This window comes from Nilaparvata lugens, unplaced genomic scaffold (assembly GCF_014356525.2).
Source record: "Nilaparvata lugens isolate BPH unplaced genomic scaffold, ASM1435652v1 scaffold5598, whole genome shotgun sequence".
NCBI classification, from domain to species: Eukaryota; Metazoa; Arthropoda; class Insecta; order Hemiptera; family Delphacidae; genus Nilaparvata; species Nilaparvata lugens.
In genome coordinates, this window is record NW_024091405.1 from 1 (window position 1) to 20,247 (window position 20,247).

At 36.5% G+C, this 20,247-nt stretch overlaps 1 protein-coding gene across 1 annotated transcript; it reads left to right on the top strand.

The window, feature by feature from the left end:
* Positions 1–1,931: 1,931 nt before the first annotated feature.
* LOC120356038 (rab proteins geranylgeranyltransferase component A 2-like) lies at positions 1,932–20,127 on the top strand (the record flags this gene model as incomplete). Its single annotated transcript, XM_039444821.1, has 7 exons — positions 1,932–2,226; positions 6,694–6,845; positions 8,929–9,219; positions 13,263–13,387; positions 15,172–15,317; positions 16,855–17,052; positions 19,870–20,127. Coding segments are annotated over 7 exons (1,354 nt in total), but the record flags the coding sequence as incomplete, so codon positions are not given.
* Between the last annotated feature and the right edge of the window lie 120 nt (positions 20,128–20,247).

Below are 20,247 nucleotides of genomic sequence, written 5' to 3' on the forward strand. Positions count from 1 at the left end.
GTCCCAAATTAAAATCTAGGTTATCTACTATCACTCATCAAAATAACAATTTTTTTCAAACTTCGAAAAACAAACACATCATCCAATTACAAATAGATATACTATGAATTCGATTTAAAATGATATATCTATGTTTGCTACAATATTGTTAATATAATATGCACTATTCTACACTACAGCATCTAGTTACTATTTTGGACTTTCTGAAGTAAACATGTTTCCTAAAAAAGAGAAATAAACGAAAATAGTTTTCCTGCAGAATTTTTCTTCTCGTAAGATCAGTTGAATTATCCACACATGCACTCGTTCACTCACTTCCTACGGTATCGACAGACGAAAAATTTCCAGCTGTTTTTCCAAGGACGTATTTATCCTTTTAATGTCCTTCAGCGAGTTATCCCAGGGTTGAGAGCTAGTGCAATCGAATCTTCATATCATAAACCTACTTTGTTCCTAATTTCGTGAGAATCGTTACAGCCGTTTTCGAGATCCGGTCACATACAGATATTATATGTAAACATCAAAACATCTGAACATATAAACAGAATTGCTCGTTTAATAGTATAGGATTTTATTAATTTCAAAGGGTACTATAATTCTATTTTATAAATAAAAAAGTAGCCATGACTTCATACATTTTAAGAACAGTTGTTTCTTATGTGAATCATATTATTTAGTGACAATAAGAATTACTAAATTGAATTAAAATAATTAATTAGTGATGTAAAATTCTTGGGATTTAAGATCGAGGAAATATTCCCAGGGATTTAAGGGAAATATTCCCAAAAATCATAAATTCCCGGGAACTTAAGGGAATTTATGATTTCTTTCATAAAAAATTACCATAAAAGACGTTTTTTGTTACACAAGGCTTAATCACCTATTATACAACAGATATGAGGATGAATACTTATAAATTGCAGTAAGTTCGAAGAAACAGTATTTGAAGTTTATAGACTGATCATAGACTGAGAGGAGAAAGGAGCACGTAAAATCATTCAATTGCACCACTATTATCATGCTACTTTCATGTCTTACAAGTTAAATAAGATTTTTTTCTTACAAATAAATGCCTGTAAATCAGGTAAACAAAGTCAAAAAAGTATTGAGTGTAATTTAACTTTTATTGCATGATTTTATTCAATTTCTCCGCACAAAAATAATTGACCCCTAATTAAAGATTAGAGTAGAATATAAATCCAAAAATTAGAAATTATAAAATACAGAAAAATGGGAGAAAATACATTTCAGCGACATGAAACTAACGTAGTAAAATGAAGCTAGATAAATTCCCTACAAGTTTTGTACAGAGAGTTTTGTGATATCTTCTTTAGTTTTGAGATATTCACTTTTAAAGTGTAAAATCTTTAAAAAGACAGTTATTGTTCCAACTTTTTGCACTTTCAGGCTTATTACTCAACAGCAATGTATCGAAAAAATGTAATTTTTTAACACATGGGGTAGGAGTGAGGACTTTTATATGATTACTTCCTTACTATCCTTAAAAGAAGAGCTACGGGGTCAAAAATTGTGTTCCAAATTTTCCCTCTATAATCTTTCATTGATTGGACTATCGAGTATTTAATACAGTGAGCGAGTGAGCAAAAACAGGCTCAAAGAATGATGATTTATTGATTATACCAATGTAAAGGGGCTGAGCTGATCAATATCAAATAGAATGATGATTATATGATTCATCAGTTATGATTGAGACTCAGAGCCGTACGGACGCCTGCTGCTGCCGCTCTCGTTATCTTAGATAGTACGGAGTTCGATAAAAAAGTGTTCTGTTACGGTCTGCTTGAAATATTATTCTATAGACTTACGTATTTTGTGTTGAATTACAAGTTTAGTTATCACACAAATATAATGGCCGTATCTGCAACGTATGTCTAATTCACTTAAGAACGTAAAAGTGAAGTGTTGTGTAGTGACTGCAATAAGAGTTTTCATGGGAAGTGCGTCAACCTATCCGCCGACGACGTGAACTACTTGTTGGATCAGGGCGACGTGTGGCGATGCACGCCGTGCTCCCAGCTGCGACGCAAGAGTATGGTGCTCGAATCCAAATCCACTGTCACATATGATGACATTTTTAAACTAGTCAACGAGCTCAAGGAAGATATCAAGCGTGTGGAAACTAGTCTCGGCACTTCGTTAAACTCCTGTCACGAAGAGCTAGCTGAAACTAAAAAAAGTACAGGACCAGAAGGAGGAAATCACGAAGTTAGTCGAAACAATTATTCACATTATTAATGTAAGTTTTGACAAGGTATTTTTCCAGATTCTTTTAAAAACAACTGTAGTAAAACCATATTCAAATCACAAGACAAAAGGAATTACCAACTATAGACCTATAAGTTTACTTTCGATTTGGCTAAAATAATTGAAAATGTGTAAGAGACAGCTACATAAATTTTTGAAGTGAATAATATCTGTCAAAAAATCAATTTGGTTTTAGAGAGGGGATGGGAACACAGGAAGCAATTGCTGCTTTTGTTCAAGAAACAATCTTAAACTTGGATGTAGGTAGGAGACAAATAGCTATTTTTCTTGATCTTGCAAAAGCCTTTGATACAGTTTGCCATGATCGTCTACTTGATTGTCTCCGTAGCCTTGGTCTTGAGGATGTGGCACTGGGATGGTTTTGCAGTTATTTAAAGAATAGGCAACAATGTGTTAGAGTCAATAACACTGTTAGTGAATATAAATCTGTTAAAATGGGAATCCGCAGGGAACAGTGATTGGACCTTGCCTCTTCCTGATCTATATTAATGACTTTTGTAACCTTAATTTAATCAATGGGAAAATATTGTCATTTGCAGACGATGCAGTTTTAATTTTTCATGAAGAAAACTGGGCTAGCACATATGACTCAGCTGCTAGGGGACTGGAGAAGTAAAAAAATGGCTTGATAGAAGAAAACTGACTCTGAATTTGTCCAAAACAAAATACATCTCTTTTTCCTTGAATATACAGAATCAGCCAGTTAATATGTCACTTGTTTTGCATTCTCCAAATTGTCTTAGTCATGTAGATTTAGGGTGTTCAGTTAATTGTAATAAAATAGAGAAGGTTAGCAGTATCAGATATCTTGGAGTAATGGTTGATCAGCATTTAAAGTGGGATGTACATTTGTCGCAGCTTACTACACGATCTAGAAAACTTATTATTTATTTGTGAAATACGTTCTGTTTTGCCTATGAAAGTCATGAAGATAGTGTATTATGCACTGGCACAGTCATTGCTCCAATATGGTATTGTGGGTTGGGGTGGTGCATATACAAATGTTCTAAAACCAGTAAAAACAATACAAAATTTAATATTAAAAATTATTCTGAAAAAGAATAGAATGTATTCAACAAGATTGGCTTTTTGGAATTTTCAGTTCTACCGATTAGACAGATATACCTGAAACACATCATATTATATTATAAGAAGCTATCACTTTTTCATTTCATTATAGAACGGATTGTGCTATTACAAGACGGGAGGAGTCAGGTCTGGTTACTGTTCCTAGATTATTGACTACTGCTGGTCAGCGTAGCTTCATATATTTATCTCCATTATTTTTTATATTCTTCCAAGTAATTTGAGAGGTTTACTCGCCCAAAAAACTTTGGACTACATTTGAAAAAGTATCTGGTTAGCTCTCATGGCTGGGATAGTGCCGAGAATTCTGGATTACATTAGTATAGTAATTATTCCAATTGAATAGATTTCATTTTGTACCACATCTTATATCATGTTATACACTGGGCTAGGCAATATCAGGTCATTATTATAATTTATTATAATTTACAAATTTTGTTGCATTCTAACACATATTGTATGTAAATATATTGATCTATTATAGCATCACTGATTTATCTTGTTTATTGAAAGGATTTGATTTTAGTTGTTAATGTATATACTGTAATGTTAATTAATAATAAGTAAGTAGTCAAAGTACGGCTGCTCCTTCCCCAAGCTCGAGCTTGCTCTTTTGGGAAGTAGTTCCTTATGTTTATTTGTATTTCCTATTGATTCATTTTGTTGTTATATTTCTAAATTGTGAATTATTGTAATGCTTTTTCAAGGAATAAATAAATAAATAAATAAATTAATGAGCTTCGAGGTGAAAATCTGGACTTCTAGCGATTGCTGATCTCCAGTTGAGGGTCGACGAGGCTGAGCAGTATTCGCGACGCAATACATCGAATTCACGGCGTCCAGTGCAGAAAGGAGAAAATGTTGTCACCATAGTCAAAGATATTGGCCGATCGCTTGGTTTCCCGTGAATGATTCTATGATAGACGCCTGTCATCGCCTGCGTTCCAAGGTGGGTTCCGGAAGGCATCCTGGCATTATAGTCAGGATGGTAAGGAGGCTGGATGCAGAAGAGCTGCTGCAGAAACGACGGGTGAAGCGTATTTCAACACGCACGACATCGGTCTGACGGCGAAGCCAGCGGAGCGGTCTACCTGAATGAGTGCCTATCACCAGCCCGGCGTACCTTGTTCAGTGCGGCTCGGAAAGTGAAGAATGAAAAGAACTATAGATATTTATGGGTTAGAGGTGGAAAAATTTTTCTTCGGAAAGAACAGGGTTTATCTGTGATCACGGTCACGAAAATGGAAGATCTAGAAAACTGTAAGTCTTTTCAAATTTTTAATGTACTTGTTTTATAATTCCCTATATTATTTTTTTCGGTAAATTTATAAAATGTATTTCCTTTTATAACAATTTTTTATTTGAGTTTAGGTTTCAATTATGTTTTCTTACAAATCAATTTGGTTTTAGAGAGGGCTTGAGTACCGAAGATGGTCTGGTTACATTTCTTGAGGATATTTATAATAGTATTAATGAAGGTAAAAAATGTTCAGCCCTGTATGTAGATATCACTAAAGCATTTGATACAGTAGACCACTCAATATTATTGAAAAAGTTGTATGCAGCAGGAGTACGAGGTTTACCTTATAAATGGTTTGAAAGTTATCTCACAAACAGAAAGCAGTGTGTAAGAATTGGTGGATGTTATAGTAATTTTGAAAACATTGTATATGGAGTGCCCCAGGGTTCTGTATTAGGGCCTATTCTATTTCTTGTGTATATCAATGACCTATGTAATGCTAAACTAGATGGGAAATTGACTGCTTTTGCAGATGATACAGCACTTACATATTCAGGAATTGATTGCGATGCATTATATGTGAAAATGAGTGCCGACTTGAGAGTCTTAAACTACTGGTTTAGTAAGAATTACATGGTAATGAGTGAAAAAACTAAATATATGATTTTCAACCTAAGAGGAGATCTATTCTTTAATACACCATTGTCGTATCACCGTTACTCATGCGCTGCTATAGATAACTGCAACTGCCTGACAATTGAGACTGTGAGCAATATTAAATACCTTGGTCTAGTTATTGACTCAAATCTATCTTGGAAGAAACATGTAGCTAAATTAAAAAAAAGAGTTCTGTAGAGGGATTAGGAGTTTTTACATGTTGAGAGAGCTGTGCCCCACTGGTGTGATGATAAATGCTTATCATGCTCTCATTAGTTCCAGGATGAGTTATGGGCTCGTATTATGGGGTGGGACTTATGTCTCAACACTTTATCCCATCATCATTTTTCAAAAGTCCTTCATTCGTATTATAACCAGAACACCTAGAACTGATCATTCATGGCCGATATTTGTTCATCTCAAGATACTTCCAATAAGAAATCTTTATGTTTATAAAGTATTGAAGCTTTTTTTATTTGGAGTTTGAATGAAAATCTCATTAGGGATGTGAGATATAACTTTAGACGGTTTATGGTTCAGGTTCCACATTCGAATTTAACGATATTCCAACATTCATATTATTTTAATGGTCCTAGATTGTTCAATCTAGTGTCGCAATATCTAAATTGCCAGGAACTTTCACATTCATTTCTGAAATGTTTGAAAAACTACCTGCTCAGTGTTAATGACTGTGAATCATTTCTGAAAATTGTAAGATGATATTCTTAAATAAGAAATTCCATTATTTATTATTATTAAATCCTAAATAATAATCTCATTAACATAAATCCTTTCTTAGAGTATGCATTTTGCATTGTAAATTTCTATTTTTTGGTTTTATCTCTGTATGCCTTTTATTTTTCATAATGTAATTACTTCATCCTTGTTTTCATGTGATGGGCTACCGTAGCAGAAAAAAAATTATTTTCTTTTAAGTTATAATTTATTATGCCAAGTTTATTTATAGAGCGGAGCGGCCTACTCCTCTGAGTATTTTTAGTTGTTTTATTAGGAGTAGTACACCCCAATCGGGCTTATGCCTAGGGGTGTCCACTTTTATTTCACATTTTTTTATATCTTTCTTTTTTATTCTGTATTATGTTTGTTTGTGAAATAAATGAATTGATTGATTGATTGATTGATATATTGATGTAAAATATGAGTGGGATTGATCCATTTCAATCATTTTTAGATCAATTTCAATCATTTTTAGATCAAATTTATAAATTCCCTTAAGTTCCCTTAAATTCCCAAAATTCTTGGCCTCGGAAATATTCCCGGAAATATTGCCAAATCATAATTCCTTCCCACTGGAAATATTCCCGATCCACATCACTAATATTAATTAATAAATAATACATTTTTGTTGAGATTCAATTATCATCATAGTTTCAGAGACCTGATCCTTGTTTTTGTTACAATTTACAGACTTCCAAGACAAACCGTTCGTAGAGTACTTGAAGTCGAAGAAGTTGACACCCAACCTGATCCACTACGTGTTGTACGCTATTGCCATGTCCTCGGAGCAGACTCCCTGCATGGAGGGTGTCGAGCGCACGCAGCGCTTCCTCAACAGGTTTGTAGTAAATTATTTCTTAGAAAATTGAAACGAATTTGAATTTATTGCCCAATAGTTTAATTCTACAATAAATACACTTTTACAATATCATTGATACAATATAAATGGCATTATTTATTAATGACTTGTAAATGGCATTAATGTCCGAAACATGTTGTGATAAAATAATAGGCTATTTAAAAGGGTACTGAGATTTATATTTTTATTTATATTAAAAGTAGCCCTAAAGAAAAAATACATTAAATACAATACTATATAATACCCTCAATCATTTTACAATACCCTCCTCATACGAAGGTAATTTTTTCAACCTCCGATCACATATCATAAGACACAGACAAGGTTAAGGGGCTATTTTCACAGATATGAAACATCTTGTAATTCCCATCTAACGCCCTGTGATTGGTGCGGCCAGATCGTCAACTGTTGTGGAGTTATAGCACTACCTCCGTGAACAAAGCCGTAGTGCATTCGTGTGACGTCAGCACAGTTAGGGCTCCTACACCAATAGAAACACTAGCTGATATAGGTTAGCTGAAATCAACGAATGGTTTAGGAGCCCTACCTGTGCTGACGTCACATGAATGCACTACGGCTTTGTTTACGGAGGAAGTGGTTATAGACCCACAAACACAGCTATCTCACTTGAATCTCCCACCAAGTGCTACAGTGAAGTCCACGTTATAATGGCAGTGTTTGATTAACATTGGTGTTGCTATCCTTTTCCATTATTCGACAAAGCTGATAGCGCTATCCTTTTCTACCAAATCCGTTATTACAATGTAGAGATATAGTTAATTGAGGCAGATAATAGGCGATGTTGTTCTCCTATCCACTGTCATTATAACGTGGACCTCACTATAGTTGTGCAGCGTTATTAGTTTTTGCAAGCAAAAATCATTAGTTCAGCATAAATCTACGAAAGAATGATTCACGTTCACGTAGGAAACGTTATGAGAGATGATGTTGTGCGTGAATGGTGTCGGAAAATTGAAGGCTTCAGTTGAAATAACTTCTGGAATCGTTGTGATCCATGACAACTCGGCCTCACAGTGCTGATACATTCAAACGGCTTCTCCAGCAAATCAAAAGGGATAATTTCGATCAGCCGCCATATAAACCTGATTTGGCCTCTATAGTGAGGTCCACGTTATAATGGCAGTGTTCGATTAGCAATGGTATTGCTATTCTTGTCTATCATTCAACAAAGCTAATGTTATCTCTTTCTCGCTTTGCTCTGTTGCCAGATCTGCTTTTAACAATGTAGAATTCATAATTTATTAACAAAATATTTCACCTTAATTATGAATATTCATTATGAAATTATTGAAAATATAATATTTCTTGCTTGATAAATATAATTGATTATTTTAAACGAGAATGAACAGTTAATATTACATCAATAAACCTGTATAGCTACCGTCTATAAAAGGCATTCACAAGACAGAGGATCGGTAACATTTATCCCCTATCTTTCTCCACTGCCATTATAACGTGGACCTCACTATATTATATACACCTTTTCCCCAAACTCACTACATGACTTTGAGGACAGAACTTTGAAACTAACTATGAGCTCCAAAACAACGTCAAAGCTCATAGCCTTCTTAAACTGATCCGTCAGCAGCATTTTATGAAGAGGGTTCTGGTAGGCTGGTCAACTTGTATGACAAATGCTTCAATCTTCACGGCAGTTATGTTGGGGAATAATTATGAGTGCAAGTAACTTTTAGTTGAAAAAAGATTCTTCCATATACATTCGTCTCATTTTTACGACCAATCGAAGGTTGTTAAAAAATGACCTTCGTATATTTATTTAATCATACATTGATAGATACAATATTCATTCTCAACTATGAATGATTGGGAAAGGACCAACAGACTTAAAACCCAAAACTTTTCATTTCCCAAATTCAGATAGAAATTGTCTAAAAATAGGTTATGTTCACACTTCATGATTTATATGATTCCATAAATTGTGATTTAATTAAGATTGTTGATCTGATTATTTGTAAATTGTGTAGTGTCTTAATACTATTTGTTTTTAATACTGTTTCTATGGTTTGTTTGTTGACTGTAGTTTGGGCCGTTACGGCAACACACCGTTCCTGTGGCCGATGTACGGCAGTGGCGAATTGCCGCAGTGCTTCTGCCGACTGTGTGCCGTGTTCGGCGGAGTCTACTACCTGAAGCGGGCCACACACGGGGTGATAGTGGCGGCCAGTGATGGCGGCAAGTGTACTGGCATCGTTAGCAGCCAGCAGCGGCTCAGCACCCAGCATCTGGTGATGGGCTTGACCAGTGCACCCAAACAGTTTCTCAAGGCGGCGCCCACCCAGGGGCTGTCCAGGGGCATTTTCTTGATTGACAGGTTGGTCAACGATAGAATAGAAATCTAGTTTGCCATGGTTATAGCACAAGAGCAAAGAGTTCAGCTGTATATCAGTACCCGACTCACAGACGGACACTTTTGGGAAAAGGTCTATATTATTCGGAACTCAAGCTCTTCAATTGTCTGCCTGAAAGAATAAGGTTGTGTGGAAGTCATAGGCTTATCTTCAATTACTAGTTTACTTGTAAAAGCGTGTCCCTATACTACGGAGGAATGTTGTGGTGCCTTCACACTTAGAGTTGATACAAATGCATACACCTAGAAAACATGACATGTTATATGCCACTTGAGCTCTGCTCAGATTTATGGCTTCACGTAACAAATAATAAGAATAATAGATGTTAACGGAATAGTTGAATAGTTAACTCGCTGGTAAAATATTAGTTCGATTGGAGTTATTGATCTACTGATTCGTAACACCTCAATTAAATAATTGATTCACTATTTGGTAAGAGATGACGTTGAAATTGATCACATGGTTGTTAAATTGTGGTTCATATTGGAATCTTGATTGACTAGTTTGTGAAAGATGGGTTGAATTGGAATTCTTGATCAACTGGTCAGTAAAGGTTGATTCAGACATGTGGGACTGTGCTGCGTTGCGTTTGCGATGGGACTGCGGCCAGTCGAAAACGGTCTCTCCATTTGAAATGCATGGCTACAGCCTAGAGTCATTCACACATGGGGGACTGTGCTGATACCGTACTGCGTTGGTGTTGCGACTGTGTCATTTGAGAGCTCTTTCAGAGAGCTCTTCAAGGCTACGGTCTCATGCCCTGTGGGTCGCCGAAGCGGCTTCGGCTGTTTCCGTACAGCCTCGGGCATGCTCGGAAATGCTTCATCACCAACAATCACGTATGGATAGGCTTCCACTGAATTTGGTAATTGTCTAGGACCTGAAATATTTAGGCGATCTTCATCCAAACGTTTACCGAGAATTTATTTTGATAGAATTCCACCATCACTAGATTTTCCATAACCACCAACATCAATTATCACGAATTATAGTTTGCGTCAACGAAACTATAAATTACGCTAATTATACAACCGAAAATGTCTTTTCATAGTTGTAGTAGAGTGACAGTGACCCACTATTTTTGGAGCTTGAATTTCTATATCCTTCCCATCAATTGCACTTATACAATTGGGGAACTGCCATATTGAACCAAACTTTTCAGCTATTTTTCCCCGCATTTCCTCTGTTGATTCTGGCATTTCTTTATCAACCATACACTTTAATATACCTTCCAATGTTGGAAAAATAATAGAGTTCACTGTCGAAGGGGCAATCAGCTGAAGCTGATAGACAGTTGTGAATTGCCTGAACCCAGGTATTTTAATTTTAATATCAATGCCAACCTTTCTTCTGGAGAAACTGGCCGCCTCCACCTCGAGTGCTGTTTTGTTAAATCATTCTCAAGTATTTTCAAAAGGTTCTCGAAACTCATACGAAAATACTTGGAAAATTTCACTGGGTCGCTTTTAAGACGCGAAAATATTGTGTGGAATTCTCCGTCTTCATCTCTTGCTTCCACAGCTGGTGCACCCAATATTTTGTCCTCTTTGTTTCTTCTTCTTCTTCTTCTTGTAATACAATAACGCATCAACCGCTATAATGACATCCTCTTCGTCGGAATCCATCTCTGTGACTGAAGTAAAGAAGTGATTGCAGTGGAATGACGTAATAAGGTGCGTACAGACTTTCGTTCCGCTCCAAGACCGAACGTCACTCCAGCAGAGCGATTGATGATCGACCGGCGAGCAACAATGGTTCGACCGGGGAACGCGAGAAGATCTACCATCTTCCGTAACGTTCATGATCGGTGCGAGTAGAAAGCGGAGGCGGAGCGATTGCTATGCGATGGTGGTACGTGGGCGGTACGAGGGAGGAGCGTGCTCGGTGCGGGTTGGAAGCACGAGTATGTGTACGCAGCTTTACAGAGCAAAACAGCAACAGCACGGACGCAGCACAGTCCCCTATGTGTGAATGATAGCGACCCAACACGACCGCAGTCCCATCGCAAACGCAACGCAGCACAGTACCAGCACAGTCCCATATGTCTGAATCAACCTTAAAGCTCATTGCACACAAAGGGGCATTAGTAGCGTCCACTAGCTGACAAGGGAACGCGGAATTGTGCCAATGTACATGGCATTTCCAATTCCGTGTTCCCGCGATAGCTAGTGAAAGCTATTAATGTTCCTGTGTACAGCGTGCTTGAAAGATGATTTGATAGGAATTCTTGATCAACTGGTTGATAGATGATATTTTTAAACTTGTTTATAGACGTTGATTCTGATTGAATTTGTGGTGAATGATGAATCTTTTTCATTTTATCCATGTTGTAATAGATGTGATTTCATTCTCGGCCCCTGCGCTCAGGTTTTTAACCTTTTCAGGGACTTTCCGTATTTAATAATAATACTATTCTACTTTTAACTTATTTTGTTAATTGTCAATTGTATTTATGTAACTATAGACATTCATGTTTGCATTGTATGAAGGAAAATAAATAAACTATTGATTGATTGATTGATAGTAGGTATTCATATTGAATAAAACCACTTGACATTATCAAAACAATTTATCAATTTGGTATTTTCTGAAAATTGTATTATTATCTTTCACTGAAGATTGATACTGTAATAGGCCCGGTTGCACAAAAGCCGGTTGAATTTTAACCGTGATTAATTCCAGGAGAACCAATCAGAGAAGGCCTTTTTGATAAGACGGCTTCTCTGATTGGTTCTCGTGGAATTAATCACGGTTAAAATTTAACCGGCTTTTGTGCAACCGGCATATAGTGTATCAACGAAAACTAGTACGGTAGCCTTCTGTATTACAATCTTATGATAAATGAGTGGCTGCTACATTTTCCTTCACAAATCCCTTCGTTTGTTAAGGGTGATTTTGTTCGAAATAAATGTTTGTAGGATAAATAACAATAGGTTCTGTTTAGAATTTCTAGTCATAGCCATTCAATTTCAGCTGTTTATTTCATCCATGAAATCAAGTCGATAAAAAGCTGATTGTAGAACAAATAAACATATGATTCTCATTACAGCATACTATACTGTAATAAGATCATATGTTTTCTTTACAGTCGAGTACCTATGTTTCCTAGTTCCGAACTAGGAACAGCAAAACTGGTACAAAACCGCCTTTTAGCGCTCCAGGTGGAAGTTTTGTCAACTACAATCAAAAAATTCCTGAATCGAAAATTGTAAACTATAGGTTATGTTTATAGAATGCATGTACAGTAGTAATGTCAGCACAAGCAGGTAATGTTTTCTGTTTCTCAATTATTATTCTTTTCTAGATTATTATGACAAAAAATAGTGTAAGTTACTTGGACGTGAATGTCTTTCGCAGTGCTCGAATGAAATTCTAGTCTCGGCTAACGCCTCGACTAGAAACATCATTCTCGCCTGCAAAAAGCCCCTTCCCGTCCTTGTGACTTGAGATACTATTGATAGACTGGTTGATTCACAATTGCGTTGTGTAAACTACACTCCTCTGGTTACATTGAAAGAATGATATGTTGTTTTTACTCTTCAAGAAATGTTAAAGATACAAAATTTGAGTTTTGAAAGCAAAATTTGGCTTTTAAAACTCGTATTACAATTAGCTATAGTATTTATTTATTCATACATTGATAAATACCATATCATTCTCAACTATGAATGATAGTAAGTCGACTTAACGTAGGATTTAGCCACAGACTAACTTCCGTTTAACCTCAACGCAACTGCTTTCTTCAAATTTGGTTTGATAAGAAGTAATGTTATTCAAATCACATGTTTCAAGTATGATGTTATACTGTAGTATCAGCTAGCAAATTGGACGTTTGTTCTGTTTTCGACCTCATTGATTGATTGATTGATTGAGTACTTTATTTATATAGATTACAATATATACTGGCTTATACACTCATATACAATAGCTTACAATACAGCAAAATTATAGATGAATCTACATAATATAGACTAAGAAAATAATTATATTGATTGGATTTTTTCAGATCGATTCTGCCAGCCGAGAAAGAGACGCTGACCCTCCTGCAGTTTCCGCCATGCGAGGGATCTCCTGAGCCAATCACTGTGGTCGAGGTTGGCCCATCAACTAATGCCTGTCCTCAAGGCCTCTGTGAGTAGTCTCTTATTATGTTCGATTCACCCATCCATTTACTTGCAAAGGAAGTAATTGTTAGTGTCTAAATTAAACCAGGTTTCGTTTAAATCTTTTCACCGTCCACACTAAGAATTCGAATCCCTTTGTGTTCGTCCGGGAGACAAGCACATCGGTTGATCGGCGCGAGCCCCGAACAAGCGGTTCGTGGCAGCGTTCACGGACTGTTCGTTCGTTGCTCGTTCCGTAGTGTGGACGCGGCTTTAAACACTACCTCCGTAAACAAAGCCATAGTGCATTCGTGTGACGTCAGCACAGGTAGGGCTCCTAGACCAATAGAAACTCTAGCTGATATAGATCAGCTGAAATCGAAGAATTTTTATTGATGTAGGAGCCCTACCTGTGCTGACGTCACACGAATGCACTACGGCTTTATTTACGGAGGTAGTGCTTTAAACCAACCAAAAATCGTATCAAAGAACCAATTTAAAATCATCTGACTAGACCCACTGCTGCTACAACCTTGTTTTCGTCCGCAACTCAGTCACTACGAAATGTACTATGTCAAATGTATCAGTTGTGTTGCTTGTCTCCCATGTTGCATTTTCCCATGTTTATAATTTTTACTTTCCTTGCCCTATTACCATAGGTAAGGAAAGTATTGCTTTCCAAAAAAAGGTTCCCCAATTTCTATGCGTTTCAAGGTCCCCTGATTCCTTAAAAGTGGTTTTAGGGTATTGGTCTGTATGTGTGTGTGTGTGTGTGTTGTGTGTGTATGAGTGTGTGTGCGTCTGTGTATAAGTGTATGGGCGTCTGTGTACACGATATCTCATTTCCCAATTAACGGAATGACTTAAAATTTGGAACTTGAGGTCCTTACAATACAAGGATCCGACACGAACAATTTCAATCAAATGCAATTCAAGATGGCGGCTAAAATGGCGAAAATATTGTCAAAAACAGGGGTTTTCGCGATTTTCTCGAAAATGGCTCTAACGATTTTGATCAAATTATACCTAAAATAAGCTAGGCTAAATAAGATAAGCTAAATAGTCATTGATAAGCTATATCAACTGCCACAAGTACCAAATCTGTAAAAATTTCAGGAGCTCCGCCTTATCTATGCAAAGTTCGATTTTAGATTTCCAATTATCAGGTCTCAGATATAATTTAAACGAAAATTTTCGAGTGGAAAAAATTGAGCATGAAAATCTCTTCAATTAATGTCCAGTAACATTTTCACCGAAAATTTAAAATAAGCTTGAAATTTGAGAAAATGTGATTATTCAATTGCAAACTGTTGATTCTATTAAATCATTCACTATGAAGAGATAACAGATCTCGTGTGTATCCAGCGTTATTGTCCTGTCACCAGCTGGCTCAGATCTTTGAATAGGTGACTTGAGATGCGCGTGAACACTAGCGTCAGGTGATCAATTTTCATAACGGCAATGAAAGTTGTGTGAGTGCGCCACACCAGATTTTGTATGGTTGTGTTATCATGTGTTATCATTTCATTGTATTTTTGATATGATTTGATTGTGTTTGTTCGTTGATGTGTGTATTTCATTGCATTTTTGTTATTATCATGAAATGTAAACATAACCTATTTTTGGACAATTTCGATCTAAATTTGGGAAAGGAACAGTTTTGGACTTTAAGCCTGTTGTTCCTCTCCCAATCATTCATAGTTGAGAATTATATTGTATCTATCAATGTATAAATAAATAAATATTATTTCATTGTGTTTGTGAGTATAATATGATTGTATGTTTTATATAGTTTGTTTGTGTTTTGTGTAGTTGTGGTGCACATGACTTGCAAACAGCAGAAGAGTGCTGAGGAGGATTTGGCGGTGGCCGTTTCGAAGCTGTTCCACTTGGAGTACTGCGACGGCACAGTCGACCGCATCGACACTGACACCCAGGCCACGCAGACTGCCAAGACTGTGAGTCACGCCATTCATTCATTCATCCATTCATTAGATTGTGATCTAATATGTAGATATGGTTTCTGAGATGACATAGACTTATTCAAATCTGTATCTTCTTAAGGTGCATTTTCGTTTGTGCGTAAACTTCCGCAGTCGACGACGACAATCATTGTTGACATTCATATTGTCCAAATTTCAAGTGTGCTAAAACAGTTGAACAAATAAATTTTCATTATTTGAGTTTATTATTTAAGAATCAAAAAGTTTCGAATAATATCAACATATTGCCATTTAAAAGTATAAACTTATCCTCCCTTATTAAAACATAACTGAACATGATCTTTTATAGATAAATTGAAATCTACCCAATGTGAGATCCTCACCCTGTCGTGGTCGACGACGGCATTTACGCACAAAGGAAACCCCAGATTAAATATTACAATATTGTAATTTTGGATCGTTAAAGGTGGATTTCCATCTATCTGTCTCAGTAACCGCGTTTCGACCTCAGTATTCGACCGAGCAAGTATGGATAGTTCAATTAGGACTCATGTTAATTATATTCTCACTGAACCGGTCGCGGACTTTGATACATTATATTATGTGGGAAACCAGCTCAATTATTGTCATTTTTGACTGTTTATTTCACTTATTATTTTTTACCTGTCATGCAGAAAACGTGTGAAGGTGTTAGTGCTATTGATAACATCAATGTCCAATTCTTTTAATCAATTATTACAATTTTCAACTGTTGATTCTATTATCGACTAGCTTGCCCGGCGAACTTTTTACCGCCAAAAAGTCAATGTATCTCATTGTGACACTTTACTTTATTTGGTTAATCGTTAAATTCATCTGACAATTAATATTTTCATTTGCATCTAAATACAGACTTGCTTAGTCATGCAACATTTATTATTCTGAAAACATATTCTTCTCAATCTATTGGTAGTAATATCTATCAGTGAAGTGTTGAATTAAAAAAAGTAGATAGGTTAAATCAGTGTTTCAAATATGAATTTAATGCGTTCATAGTTGCTGATTGTCCAGGAAATATGCGATATACGTTGAATCACACAGAATTCCAAATTCTTTCCATCTTCCATTTTGGGATGAATATAAGCTAAGCTAAATTTAAAAAAATTAAATTATTCTTCAGTAATTAATGAATGCAATATGAACAACTCTCTTTCATTGTGGCGTTTAGAATAAAATACATGGGCGGTTATGGAACAGCACACACTTTTGTCTACTATCTACCGACGGCTGTTGGATGACGCAATGATTATAACAGCTGATTTTTATTTCTGTGTGTGGCCGGCTCACAAATCTTCTCCCATAAGGATTACATGTAAACTTTGAAGGACCGTAGGGAAGAGTCCTGAAGTCGGATTATAAATTTGATAGGCCATAAACCTGGTCCTGAACATAACAAACCCCAAACCCAACTAAAAAAAATCATCAAATTCGGTGCACACATGAAAAAGTTATTGAATGTCAAAATTTGAGGCTCGATTTTTATTTATATAGATTATTCGTTGACTGTTGTCAGGAACCGTGTGAAGGTAGCGAGGAGGCGGATGGCGCTTCACAGGACACAGCCCGCCACAAGCCACAACTGTTGTGGTCGCTCTACTTCAACTGCCCGGAGACCAACAGCTGCCAGCTGTCTGCTGATGTGCCCGCCAACGTGCATCTCTGCTGCTCGGGGCCCGACCTCGACCTCGACTTTGAGTATGCCGTCAAACAGGTCAGCATTTCACATGGACCAATTGTCGGACGATATTTTTATCATCATTACACTTTACACTTACCGATTGTCGGACGATATTTTTATCATCATTACACTTTACACTTACCGATTTTCGGATGGTATTTCTTATCATCATTACACTTTACACTTACCGATTGTCGGTCGATATTTTTATCATCATTACACTTTACACTTACCGATTGTCGGACGATATTTTTATCATCATTACACTTTACACTTACCGATTGTCGGTCGATATTTTTATCATCATTACACTTTACACTTACCGATTGTCGGACATATTTTTATCATCATTACACTTTACACTTACCGATTGTCGGAGGTATTTCTTATCATCATTACACTTTACACTTACCGATTGTCGGTCGATATTTTTATCATCATTACACTTTACACTTACCGATTGTCGGACGATATTTTTATCATCATTACACTTTACACTTACCGATTGTCGGTCGATATTTTTATCATCATTACACTTTACACTTACCGATTGTCGGACGATATTTTTATCATCATTACACTTTACACTTACCGATTGTCGGACAATATTTTTATCATCATTACACTTTACACTTACCGATTGTCGGACGATATTTTTATCATCATTACACTTTACACTTACCGATTGTCGGATGGTATTTCTTATCATCATTACACTTTACACTTACCGATTGTCGGTCGATATTTTTATCATCATTACACTTTACACTTACCGATTGTCGGATGATATTTTTATCATCATTACACTTTACACTTACTGATTGTCGGTCGATATTTTTATCATCATTACACTTTACACTTACCGATTGTCGGACAATATTTTTATCATCATTACACTTTACACTTACCGATTGTCGGTCGATATTTTTATCAACATTACACTTTACACTTACCGATTGTCAGTCGATATTTTTATCATCATTACACTTTACACTTACCGATTGTCGGACGATATTTTTATCATCATTACACTTTACACTTACCGATTGTCGGTCGATATTTTTATCATCAATACACTTTACACTTACCGATTGTCAGTCGATATTTTTATCATCATTACACTTTACACTTACCGATTGTCGGTCAATATTTTTATCAACATTACACTTTACACTTACTGATTATTGGACGATATTTTTATCTTCACCACTCTTCACAGTCACCGATTGTAGGACGACAGTTCTATTTTCACCTCTCTTCACATTTACCGATTGTCGGATGACATTTTTATCGTCACCACACTTTATTCACACTTAAGCCTAGTTTTCACTAGTAGAGTTGTAAAAAATTCAAACTCCCCGCTCTTATAGGTTATTAATTTTAAATTATTAATTATTAAGGTGCGTACAGACTTTCGCTCTGCTCCGCAATCGAACGTCACTCGAGCAGATCGATTGATGATCGACCGGGGAGCAAGAGTGGAACGCGAGAAGAGCTAACATACATCTCCCGTAACGTTCATGATCGGCGAGGGCGGAGCGTGTTGGAGGCGCGTATATCTGTACGCACCTATAGAATAGCGAGTCATCACTCAGGCCACCAAATAGGACTTTTGAGCCGGTGAGCTGAGAGAGCGATGACCGCGTAGAGGCGAAACTAGAGGGAGTACATTCCGAGGCGTGCTAGAGGAAGGTTGTGCGTGAGATAGTGAGATGCAGTTTTTAGTAATGTGATTGAGGAGTGTTTATGTTTAGAGAGAGAGAGAGAGAGAGAGAGAGGAGAGAGAGAGAGAGAGAGAGAGAGAGAGAAGAGAGAGAGAAAGAGAGAGAGTATAGATGTTTGTTATGGGATTTTTTTCAATAGAGTGAGATTGTTTTGGTGAATTTGCGTATTTATTTAATAATATCATCCTATAGAAGTAGCAGGACCCAGGACCCTAAAAACCTGGTGGTGGCAGCGCTACTGGAGAGCACTGTCATGCTCGCTACGCACGGCACAGAGTTAGTGGTCGAGTAAATGGCAAACTAACTCTACCGAGCTTACTCTACTCTACTCACTATGTTGAGTAACTGTTTCCAGTACAATGAAAATTTGAGGTAAAGTGTGTTGTCTAGTGAACAGAACTAACCTTAAAATGTCAATACGGAACTCTACTCTACTAGTTCGAGACTGTTTTCATCAGCATAGTAGTGGTAGCACTGTGGGATAGTACTCTACCACTTGCCTTTCCCCACCACCGCTTCTCACTCTACTCTACCACTAGTATGCTAATGAAAACAGTCTCGAGCTAGTAGAGTTTCATATTAACATTTTAAGGTTAGTTCTGTTCACTAGACAACACACTTTACCTATTATTCTCAATTGTAGTGAAAACAGTTAACGACCAAGAAAGTAGAGTTAGCTCGGTAGAGTTAGTATGCCAGTTACTCGGCCACTACCTCTACTAGTGAAAACTAGGCTATTTAGTCACGTCACCCAGAATGTCTTTCGTTTGGCTAATTCTCACCAACAGCTGATACTCAGCCAATTGGAGGCAGCGATATTCTGAGACATTATTTATTATTCACACATTGATACATAAAAATATATTTCCCAAATTTAGATAGAAATTGTCCAAAAATAGGTTTTGTTTACACTTCATAATTTTTGTCCAATTTTGAGTTCAAAATATTTATCAACTAGGAATTTAGAATTTAGAAAAGTTAAATTATCATGATGAAAAAATATCGGCTGACAATCGATGAGCCTGAAAACGGCAATTTCATCAATCCATCAATTTATTACAGCTAATGTAAGCCATCCTCAATAATTATTTCAAGTCTCCATAATACTCTTTTATTTTGATTTTAGGCGAAGGAAATCTTCACGAAAATGTACCCGGACAGCGAATTCCTTCCGCGCGCTCCTGATCCAGAAGAAATAGTTCTGGAGGACGACGAAGCTCCGGGTCCAGCCTTCAAGGCCGAATCTGAAGACATCAATGAAGAAAACAAGTAGATTTCGCAACATTTTCACGCAAACAAATTCAACTACAAGCTTCAATCGTGACACTTTACAATTTACACTTTTTGTGATGTTTGAGTATTTATTATTATTATTATTACTTTAGTATATAATTTTATTATATTTATTAAGTCTATTTCACTGACACCTATAGATAAGAAGCAAGGAATATAGACATAACTTACAACCTTGTTTAAGAGACTTGTGGTTTAAATAATGGGCACG